The sequence below is a fragment of the Pundamilia nyererei genome, unplaced genomic scaffold (assembly GCF_000239375.1).
Source record: "Pundamilia nyererei isolate P.nyererei 1_Seehausen unplaced genomic scaffold, PunNye1.0 scaffold00021, whole genome shotgun sequence".
Lineage (NCBI taxonomy): Eukaryota > Metazoa > Chordata > Actinopteri > Cichliformes > Cichlidae > Pundamilia > Pundamilia nyererei.
Window position 1 is genome coordinate 800,035 of NW_005187422.1, and position 11,987 is coordinate 812,021.

The 11,987-nt window shown below is 42.8% G+C and overlaps 1 protein-coding gene across 2 annotated transcripts in view; it reads right to left on the reverse strand.

Moving 5' to 3' along the window:
• Positions 1-11,897, reverse strand: part of shq1 (SHQ1, H/ACA ribonucleoprotein assembly factor) — a 49,887-nt gene extending 37,990 nt beyond the window's left edge. The window contains exons 1-7 of one of the 2 annotated variants that reach the window (XM_005726616.1): positions 11,833-11,897; positions 10,767-10,933; positions 10,567-10,631; positions 5,909-6,037; positions 5,632-5,792; positions 5,445-5,557; positions 5,259-5,356 (exon numbers count right to left, since the gene is read on the reverse strand). In XM_005726616.1, coding sequence (XP_005726673.1) covers positions 5,259-5,356; positions 5,445-5,557; positions 5,632-5,792; positions 5,909-6,037; positions 10,567-10,631; positions 10,767-10,909 — 709 coding nt within the window. In that variant the 5' untranslated portion in view covers positions 10,910-10,933; positions 11,833-11,897. The remainder of the gene's footprint in view (positions 1-5,258; positions 5,357-5,444; positions 5,558-5,631; positions 5,793-5,908; positions 6,038-10,566; positions 10,632-10,766; positions 10,934-11,832) is intronic. The other variant, XM_005726617.1, reaches the window with a different exon arrangement.
• Positions 11,898-11,987: the final 90 nt, after the last annotated feature.

An 11,987-nucleotide genomic window follows, 5' to 3' on the forward strand; every position in this document is an offset into this window, starting at 1 on the left:
ACAAGGCTGCCATACTCGGCGCCATCTTGTATCAAGACTGCGCCAAGAAATATCTGAAGACAAATTTTTGTAAAGGGTTTTATGGACTGAAGAAATGAGAATCATTCTTGAAAGGCCAGATCAGTATCAGTAACAGGCACAGAGCTCCGCCAGATGCCAGCAAGGTGGAGGTAGGGTACTGGTACATCTTGGTGTCATTAAAATCGACCTTTTGGATTAAAGATCGCCTCAAAATCAGCTCGCAAACTACTGCCAGTTTTTAGAAGACACCGTCTTCAAGCAGGTGCAGGAAAAGATCTGAATCTGTCAAGAAGAGAGTGGTTTTTATGGAGGACAATGCTCCATCGCAAAAAGATGAAAGAATAATGACACAGTCCCCTGCCTCACCTCACCTAAAATCCTATCGAGAACTGACAGGCTTTATGAATGGAAGGCTGATGACTGGAAAAAAAACAGAAAAAAAAGGGTTGCTATACTGGTCACAGATGTTGTTTTAAATGTTTATTTGTAAATTTAGAGTTTAGAGTCAACGCGGGCGTTCACACCAACCACGTTTTTCACAGTAAAATAACTATTTTACCTCAAGCACATGGCTAGACGCTGCTCCGGGTCGATCTCTTTCTCTCCGAACGCATTTCTCCACTTCCACAAATGTGGTCCCAACTCTACCAGCAAGAGCTCAGACTGACATCCTGAAATATGCACGAAAGCTTCGACTCCTGGATCAAACGGTGAAATTCTCCATGCTGCTGCTTTCTTGCGACAAATAAATGAATCCCGAATCTCCATTTCTTCCTTTTTTCCTTCAGAAACATCAGGACCAGCTCACGATGGCTTGATGTCGACTTCATTTTTTTCTCATGCATTTTCTGAGGATACATTTTTCGCAAAATTGCAATGCTATATGACAATTTCACATCCAACATATCCAAAATCTCATGTCCTTTCTTTGTGGAATGTAGTTGTAAAATGTAATTTAGTTGCACAATAATTCTAAACACCAATAACTGCCCAACATTCACGTACACAGATATTCTCTACATAAGCCAAAACTTTTACTGTCTTAAATAATCAGGTTTGACTTTATGTAACGTGTTGGATTGATCGCGAGCGCTGTACTTGCTGATAATCAAATTAATCCCCCAAAATACGACATGCCTAATAACTGTGCACAGGTTATACAAGAGAAAAAGAATCTGTCATCTGTGACGGTGTCTTCGGATGAAACCCAGACTGAAGGTTTGCACGCTGTTTTCTCACTCACACATTTTGACTGTTGCCCAGTCCATGGCTGTGGTGTGATTGTTGATTAGATTCTGTGTTGAAGAGCAGAAGCAAAATAGGACAAATAGCCCCATATTAAATAAGCTAAATTAGCAGAGCTGATGTTATTAGTACTGTGCGTGTTTCAAAGCGGCTTTGCATTAAGAAAAATTGGAGCTCTGTAACATGAAAATATCTCCAAACCTCGGCTTCCTTTCTCTCTGCAAATTCGCTAACTGTTGTCTTTTGAAAGAGACATCTGCTTAATGGGGATCTGTGGCAAGCCTAATGGGGCGACACAAACAGACTTCAATCCCATTTTAAGCGATCTGCGATCATTCAGTATTGAAAGGCATGCTGAATGTCTGCGGCAACATGCTGTAACTCCAACTCCCCCCACCAAGCAGCTTATTAAACAGCTGAAAGCAATCCCTCTCTCTGCATGAGAAAAAGAGAGTCCCTGCTCCGAGCCCTTGGTGTGCAAGGTGTGTGCTGGCTGGAGCAAATGCACACACACAAACACATTTGATATACACAGACACACACAAACACACACAGACACACACGCACAGGCAGCGCTTCAGAGTGATCTCCTTGGCTGCAGTGGGAACTTGGCTGTGCTGCGAAGGAGATTCCTGCTGCATTACGTCAGGTTTCAGCTCCCTGCAGACACTACCCGAGTCCCTCGTCAGTGTAGCTGCAGAGGGAGAGCTCAGACACAAAGATCTGCGTGCATGTGCGCTTTTAACGTAACGGTACAGGCACCAAGATAAGGGGAGAAGCTATAAATATGAAACACCAAAGTGACTCACTAGCTTAAGTAACAGCTATCTAAGTGAATGCGCATCTGTGTCGCTCAAGCACATGCGTGCGTGCAAATGCAAGGATGCATGAGCACTTGAGGAAAAACAAAGCAGCCTCTCTCTCCTTCAGCACAGACCCAGCAGCTTCGTGCTGCTGATATATTTTCTATTAACTCCGCGTACCCGATTTACCCACCGCCACGTTCATTCATCTCCACTACGGAGCCAGTCGATTCTAGTGGGTATTAGCACACAGCCTATGAGGGCCTCTGCTGATTGCAAATTAATTTCTGACCTAAATCCTCCTGTTGGAACGGAAGCCTGGCTCGTCACTGCTCTCTACAGGTCCAGATGGCCGGATGGCATGGAGCAAATATGCCTGGTCAAAATACTGCTGAGGGCTGGAAAACGCTCAGAATCACACAAATGCTAGAGGTCAAAGTTTGACCGTGCATACGAGAGTCGGTTAATTTTGCGCACTCACACTGTGATGATGTCAAAGATCGAATCAAAGGGACATTTAATGAGCAGTCTGTTCAGACGTGAGCAGTGTTGCGGCCTAAATCAGCAGAAGACCATCTAAGCTGGTCACAGGTCCGGTTTCTACATCTAGCCATAACAAAGACACAAAGAGTGTCAGGTAGAGAGAGAGGCCAAGCTGTCAGGAGCATTTAAGCTGGACCAGTGCGTTAATACAGGCCTCCAGTGGACAGCTGTGGCCTGTCAGCGCGCTGGCCCTGACACTGGAGAGCACAAAGAGGCCGGTTTTCTTGTTTTCTACTTCATTAGCACTTGGGTCCACATCCATCTGTCAGGTGACAGATATATATATCAGGCTTAGCAGAAGCGAGGGGGGGGGGTGTCTAGTAAACCCAGATAGAGGAATTGGAGATCTCCGTTTGAAAAATATGGCAAACAGTTAAAATCATGAGCACGCTTTCAAGATTTGACGGCAAGCTGCTTAAATCTCCTGACTGACGCCATTCTTCACACTCGGCTGAGGCTAATGCTATTCGAGCTGTCAATCAAGCCATTAAGTTTAATTTGGCCCATTTATCTACGCCCAGGCTCCCGACTGAGCCACTCTGTCTTAGAATGCAGAATGAGGAGAGGGAGCCGGCGGAGCTACAGTGAACCGTAATGTTCGTCGGAGGCTAAACTCCAAGATGAGGCTAATGGCTTTTGCCGCGCTGACTGATGGCTGCTCGTCAGCGCTGGTAAAAGCACGGCCGGCAGCACTCCCTCCAGCAACGCTGCTATCGGTTTAATCTAAATCCTCCCTTAAGCGTACAACATCCATTCACTGCACACAGGCTGTAGCTGTGAGCCGCAGTGAAAGGTCTGGAATTAGCAGACTGTTAGGGAGGCTGGATGGCACAATTACACGGTCTCTCAGAGTGCTAGGGTTCACAAGCTATCACTCCCGTGGAAGTGGCTGAACAAAGAGAGGAAACCGGGACCCCTCCGGACAACAAGCAACTCTTCTCAAACTAAATTCATAGAGTATTAATGTAAGCAGACGGGAAATGTTTAGAAAGGAGAAAAAAACTGATAGTTTAAATTAGTCAGCAGGCAGCAGACGGATGGAGAGATTAGGGAAAGTCCAAGTTCAATCCTTCATAATGACAAGTGTCTTTCCTGTTCAAGTGCCCCGCGGCACTTTTAGCAGGGAGCACAAGCTGAGGTCTGTCCTTCTGTTAGAAGGGCCCGCTGCAGAGACTTGTGCGTCCTTTAGGATTTCATATACTGTCAGTGTCTGACAAGCTCACCAGTAACACTCTTTTTCGCCCTGATTCAATCCGCAGAAGTACTGGGGAGACGATTTAAAATACAGCGAATAGGAAAATGATCAGTGAGAGGTTAAACTTATATAATAAACAATGCACGATTGCTCTCTTTATTTTTGAAATGTCATGCCACCTCCTGGTAGCATTCAGTAATTACTGCGAGCTGTTCCAATAGCTTGATGAATGATCCGCATTCAGGTCACAGAATGTGTGTGACATTGTTTTAAGTAATTGGACATAAAGGATGCAGACTGAGGGCGGTAAAGCATGCACTGCATATGTAAAAATGCAGATGTGAGTTGCTCATGATTACCTTGCAAACACATTACAGCACACTAAACTACTACAAAACATTGGGTATCAGGTCTGAGTGTTTCTAGATCAGTGATGGAAAGTAACTGAAAACATTAACATGATACTTTCAGTACTTATTTAAAATGCACATGCAGGTTCATTTTTAAAGTATTCAGATTTTACTATGCAGAGTATTTCAGTTTAATGTTTTTTTACCTTTCCACTCTACTACATCTCCTAGAGCAGGGGTCTCACACTGAGATTCAAACCAGTCTGTGACCTTTAGTCAACATACCTATGGTATCAGTTTCAAACTCCTATGTTCCTCGTTCTTGAGTTATCGCATTCACAAACTTATGCGTCCGCCCGCTCTGCAGGGTGATGACAATACCCCATCAGCATCGTATGGCTGAGTGATAGAAACTGTTAAAACTCCACCTCTGTTCCTTGCCTTAAGATATCTCAAGTATTAAATATATAGTTAAACTTCCGTACAGTGACAAAACTGGGACTTTTACTGGTTTATTTTCCAACTTCGTTTCCTTTCACACCATGTAAAAATGAAATTTGTGACTTTGGACCAATCACAGAAAAATGTCCAATGTGGGCCAATCACAACAGATCTGCAGGATTTGTTAGTGGGAGTATTGATCCTGATCCAACTAAAAACTCTGGTTTTGTCATATTTTACAATAAATCTAACATTAAAAAGACAAATGTAAACAAATCTGTGTTGCAGGACTTTCTCTACAGAAGACAAAAAACACTGTGTGTCATCCAGCTACCATCCTGAAACGCTGCTGACACATCTTTATGTATCAGTAAGAACATTTTAACATTTTCCATAACAGTATCATGCCATGTTCTCAAGAGCAAGTCATCTTTCTTTAATACTTTTAAGTGCATTTAGTGAGTAATGCACGTGTTCCTTTACTTTCGTTTGATTCAAAGGCAGGAGATTTACTTGCTGACATGAGTACTTTGTCACCCAGTGCTTCTTATTACAGCACGTTTATCTTATTAATTTATGTCTCCTTTTTAGAAACAGCCAAAGCAGAGACTTATCTCAACAACAGTAATTAAACAGATTTAGATGATGACATAAACTCACCAGATTCGCCCTCTTGCTCTGAAGAAGGGCTCAGCTTTGTCCACCACGGCCTAAACTTCAGCAGCCCCTTTATCTCACCATCCTCAAACCAATCAGCCCTGCAATTACACGCAGCTATAACTGAGTAAAAACAGAAGAGGATTAAAGATGCTTTACCTGAGAGGTTTTTAGCCTTGTTAAACTTACAGGTAATGGTCAGTAGAGAAGGCTGATGCTTCTGCCTCCAGCCGAGCCTGCCTCCTCTCTGCTGCTGATGTTCCTTCTGGGTTCTTGATGTCGATCACGTCACTGAGCTCTTTCTGAAGAACATTTACAGCACGGGTGAGTTAAAGTCCAAATCTGTAACGCACCTTCATCTATCCATGGATCTTACCTGCAGTCGGGCAAATACTCCACACCTCTGATTGCCGAAGCCGTATTTCTGCAGGGCTCTCAGCTCTTCCTCAGACTTCTCCGTGTAAATCTCCTGCTCAACTTGCCAATCAAAGTCTTCTTCATCTTCGTCTTCATTATCTCCCACCCTTTCACTGCACTCTTTAGAAATGATAAAAAGCCACCACATTGTAGATTGTATGCCATCTTTTCCACCCGTGTGCACAAACTGAACACTGTCTGGACAAGCGAGGTAAGCAAATGAATAAATGACTTACCAGTACTCACTTCTTCCACCAATGGTTTGGCTGAACGGGAGCCCTTTGGGGCGAGGAGACTTGTTAGCATCTGAAGACCTTCGAAGTGCTCTCCCGGTGTCTCCTTAGGGACCCAAAGAGTGAAAAGACCTATAGCAACATAGCACGTGTAAGAGATCACATGTTTAATGTATTGTGTGTGTCTTTGTCATGAAATGTACTTGAAAATGAGGGCGGGAAGCAGCAATAACACCCCCCAGGAGCCAGAGGCAGACAGAAATAGATCTGAGAGGACTGCGCCATCCATGATGCAAGAGGACTGGAGACCTAAGACCACACATCTCTGCGATATCTGTGCACCCATCCCACCAGGAGAAGGAGGGAGGACCTAAAAGGGCGCCAAGAGGTGTTAGTCCCAGAGGCAATGTGCAGCCGACTCCATTAGGGGCCTCCCTCCCTGGTGTGAACAGAGATCAGGGTCCAAGGGCTCCAGGTACCCAAGAACCACCCAATACCCAAAACGCAAAGATGCACCTGCACATACATTGACCTCACGACCCTCCCGGCGATCAGAGACACCCCCCCCCCCCAGCATCTGGCAGAGTGTGTGAAAGGGGTAGGAAATACGTAGCTTGTTTCAGCTGCTTGAACCGCCGCTGTAGGAAAAAGCACCTACTGTGGAGTATGTACTTGTTAGCATGCCTGAAATACTCACTGAGTAGGGCTCCACAGTCGCAGCAAGCAGACTGTTTTTCCCACCCTGCAGTGGAAAGGCAGCCACTGCCCACACAGTCCAATGTCTCCATACTTTAGATCACAAGAAGTACACAACATCTAAACAGCCTCCAGCCAGGCACAAAAACTGTTTTCCAACCGACACTACTCCCTACCCAGGCTGAGAGAGACTGTTCTGTACCTTAATTCAATGTTTTTTTAAGATTTTTCAAAACCTGCAGTTTCCTTTGGGGAAAAAAAAAATCATAATAAGGAATGATTAAAATTGTAGCTATGATTAGCTGACCCGCAAAGCTAGATAATTAGCATTCCTCAAATGAGTATTTACTTGCTTTCCTGCATTTCATAACATTTTAGACTGAGTGTGTGCGACTGCTGATGAGCCAAACAAAGCTGCTTTTAGACTTCACACTGCGCTGGGGTAACTTTTAGATGAGAATTTAGATCACAGACATTTTAAAAGAGACACCACAATAAATATCAGAGAAGATCTTAAGTCCTACATAACAACATGACAAATACCTGACACCATACAGCATCAAATCCAACTCAAATCATGGATTATTGAAGTCACTGATTTCCATGCATGTTTCTACAACAAACCATTGCTGATCAACCAGGCCATCTGTCCGCACCGTGCCTCATACTCCAGGAGCTGCTTCACAGAACCGCTATTAAAACTAAATAGGCAACACATGATTGATGATTTGAACGGCTTGGCAACGACGCAGAGATAATCTGATGGTTGCCTAAAGACCTCATAAACTTTCAATACACCCAAGCGTTAGGGCTTTGAAGTGCTTTACAATGGGAGATGACTAATTGCTCGAGTTGCAGGCCTCGCAGAATGGAGAGCCCGGAAGAGGGATCTTAATGATTGCTCATTATAAGTCTAAACAAGGACACTCATTAGCGGAGCTTTATTAGCAGATGTTACAGGCTTATTTGGACGCTGCGTGTTAACTGGGGCCATGCTGACAGACAGGCAACGAAGTGTCAGAGTCCATAAGGCAGATGTCTGCGTAAAGACGGCTTCATTATGACTGATTATGGGCAAAGGAACGTCAAAGACAGACCACAGCGATGGGAAGTAGTCAACATCACACTCATAAGCATTATGATTTGCTCATTAAAGAGTTAAAGAAAATCCCACATGAGCTGTCACAGTCAGTGCAACAGAGCTTCCTGCACTCTGTAATCATTATGACATTAAACATGGCTCCAGCATCCATTTAAATGGGATAAAATAACACGACCAGCTAAGGCTAATTTAACATTTATCGAATGACTGAAGCATAAAGGGGAGATGCCCCCGAGGTACAATCGGTGACTGCTACTGGAACTGTGACAGTGCAGCATCATCACCAACATCATGTGAAGCAAACACAGCCATAATTTTGTCACAATATGCCATGAAGTCCAAATACAATCAAACATAAACAAAATTGGTTTTCTAAAGTATGAAAAAAATGTTATTTTTGATATCCACTTAACACCCTTCTTCACCCAATCTGGAGTCATTAAAAGGAGATGCAGAGAGGAGAAGGTCAGAGCCTATCCCAGCTGTCACAGCACAAGATGTGAGGTCTGTCTGCTCAGTCATCACAAGGCTAACACAGCGAGGCGGACTCATTGCCACACCTACAGCCACTTTAGACTCACCGACTAAACTAGCATGCATGTCTTTGGGCTGTGGGAGGAAGACTCAAACTCCACACAGCAAAGTCCCCAGAGAGCCAGCAGGTTTAAATCAAGAACATTTATACTGGGAATCTCATTTTTTCCACCTAAAAAGATTACCAAGGTAACGTGTGCTGAACACAGAGGTTCGGTTTAAAATCTACAGGAAGTGCCACATTGTCACAGAATCACATGTTCTAAAAGTGATCTAGATCTCAGCTGACAGGAAAAATTGCATATTCATAAGGTGTTTAAATGAGGCTTTCTGAGCTCTAATGCATGAAACACCACCGCTCAAGCAATAAAACCAAAACAACATTTCCCAGACAATCACTCCCACGTTTTCCATGTTAAATTAGAACTGTGTCTGTGATTATATGTTGAATCCAGCCTCTTCTTCTGCTCAAATTTCTCAGTTATCCTTAAAAAACAATCACACTAAAGGGGTAAAGCAAATACATGACAGAAGGGTCAAACAATGTGTCAAAAACCCCTTAAGTGCGCTCACATTCTGAAGCAGAAACAAAGAAATCACATCACATCCTGAATTAACTACAGACGTCGTGTTACCAACTATGTCTCCAATAAAAAAATCGTAAGACCACTACTTCTGTGTCAAGCTGACCTTATTGAATGAAAAGCTCCATACTGCCTTATTCTGTCTCCATGTTATCTTTCAGATACATCACACATTTCTAAGAGTTATCTTTTGTACACGACGTTCTGAATGTATTCTGTGACCATGGCAGACAGATAGCTTGTGTCTACAAATATTCTACGGCTACAATCCCTCTTTGTCAGAAACATGCAGACTGCTGTCATGCTGTCTGTACTTTTGTCTGACCCCTTTGCAAAGGTAAACAAAACTCACACAGACAACCAGGATGTGTGCACCTCAATTTATTTCAGATTTCCACAAGTCTTGATTAGGGTCTAAGGCTCTGTAAGGCCAGTAAATGCAAAGAAAGCATGGCTGTAGTAAACTATGTACATACATAATACAGTCTACAACCTTAGCATTTACCAAAAGTACCACTTGTAAGTTGTGTTCACATAGACACCTCAAACAGACATTTCATAGCATGCTGCTGCCACATTTTTGCCTTGAAAATTCAATCCCCAAGGGGAAAAACCTAAAAGGTCAAGAAAGTTTCCCTGGGTTTTTTTATACATTGATTCGTGCATTATTACATCTTCCAGCAAACTGATGCCTTTTAATAAACTTAGAAAGAATCCATAAAGCTAACGTGTTGCCCCAACATCTCGCATACAGTGGGCAGGATGGACACCGCCGTTCCATTTAATCGCATTTTATGTATGTAGCTATACACCGGCCACAATCATAGTATGACTCAGAAGTTATTTGTGACCTTTAAATGAAAAGTATCCATTTCAAGCTACACATGACCATTTAACATCTATCTGTGCATATTTTCATCATCTCTTTCTCATCATGTCTCTCTCATTCATCTCTACCACAGCCTCTTCCTCCTCACCTCAAGCCCTGAACGGAAGTCGGGCTGAAACACATAAAACCGTGCTTATGTATTCCCAATATTACTGCAGTTTTTTTTGTTGTTTTTTTTTTATTGTCAGCAGATTAGACGTGCAACCCTCCTGTCTCCAGACAGCTGACAACAAGCCAGCTAAACAACAACAGCTGGTTATGAGCTAACATCATCCCAGCTAAACTTGGAAAGCAGTTAATTGGTCACAAATAAAATCTGCAGCCTGACAAAGCACCCAAACACACAGCCAGGCTCCTACAAAAAGAAAAACGGGGCCATATAACAAGTGAATATGTGCAACGGGACAGTGACAGGTTCTCCCAAGTACTTGAAACACACTGTGTATCCCTCCACACAGGGACACTGTGTTTCATACCAGAGGTCTTGTGTCTGAATCGTCATTCAGTCTACGAATCCTCCTCGCAGCTCCTATTCAGTTTCTGGATTATTGGAAATTATGGTATAATTCAGTGGTTAATATCAGCAGGTTAGATGTTTGATACTGAAAAGAAATGTTGCATGTTTGTTTTTTTTAACAAGAAGCTTTTTTTTTTTAAACAATGGAAAAGACAACAGTTGCTTTTTTCCCCCTCTTGCCTCATCGAGTGCTGATATTTTATTCATTGCAGAGTGAGAGACATTCACAAGCAGGAACTTTACAAAGGGGGAGGTGGTCCTCTGGTACCCAATTAAAGCAGCTAAAACACCCAAGCAAGCTTTTGATTTGCCTCATACTGTTAATGCCGTGCGACCTACCTTTATCTATGTCGAACTTTGCCTTTTCCCTTCCATCCTCTATAATTCTTCCAGGAAGAGTTAGCCTGAAAATCAAATATCATGTCCCTTTTAAGTTCAACATTGCGATTAAAAAAAACAAACAAACACTCTGAATATTAATTTAGGCGCGGTGTAGGTGGTGCCATTTGAAACAATTAACTGTACATTGCTTAACTCACCTCAGAAAGTAGGGCTTTGCAAAAAACTTTAAATCTGTTCCATCAATGTAAAGGTCAAAGTCTGACGTTCTGGTGTAGGGCACACGGATGCTGAGGATCAGGTGGTCAGGCTCTTGGCTCAGGTCAAACGCAGGCGTTATCATCTTGAATGATGATGTAATACTGCTCTGCAGCATAAATTACAGAAATGACATAAGCGTCAATTTCACTGTATAGGAATGCATGCCCGACCGTGTTAACACGGGGCAGCTGATTATAGCATGCCACCTGGTGGATAACTCTATTAAATGTTGCTGACCACGTGACCAGACCACGTACGTCCCACTGACGGTGAAAACTGTCAACACAGGTCACGTCAAACATAACGGGCAGCTTCTTGTATCTTTAGTAACTTACAAAAGGGGTCTTTATGGTGGCTTAATGCGAGCTTTTAAGTCCTCCTTCATGTTTTCGGTCGCCTAGACGCAGTATCACACCAAACCACGTTAAAGAAATCTGGACATTTAAACTGGTACTGCTTTTTGACAAACACGTGAGATCTCTAAATTTTGCCTTATGTTCTTGAAGCTGGAATGAAAAACTTGTCGCCGGTGTGACAGCTGAAATTCATTTCTTAATCATCTGTAAGCAATTCATTAACGTGACATTACCGCAGTCTAAGAGCGAAATTATGAATTGGGTATGTACATACACAGTGTATAAACAATAAACATTTTTTATTCAAAAACTTGTTGTTTATTAGCTTTCTAACTGCCCGAATTTAACCTCACACCATAACAATTACGCGACATTAAGTGATAGTCAAAGAGGCGAGTGCGGTGTTGATAATCTTTATGCCAAACAATTTTGACAAATTTTTAAACGAAGTTCCGCTCGTGGTTAGCATGCTACTAGCCTGTATAGCAAGCTAACACATGTCTGTGGCTGCTGTAGCACGCAGCAGTACTAGCCGCTACAACACGACTTTTAATCTGCTGTATTTATTGAAAATTGACTTGCGAATACGTTCAAGTAAATCGCTGATACAACGCATGTTGAAAAAAAGTTAACACGCAGCCACACTCACCCCAAATACTGTGACTTATCCCAAAAAGCAGTGCTGGCAGCTCTTTGATGTGGCGTCCATCTTTTACCGTAATACAGAGTTGAAAACGGCAGTTAAAAAGTGCTGATTTTAAAAAATCATTACTGTCAACAGTTGAAATGAAAAATCTAAGGTTT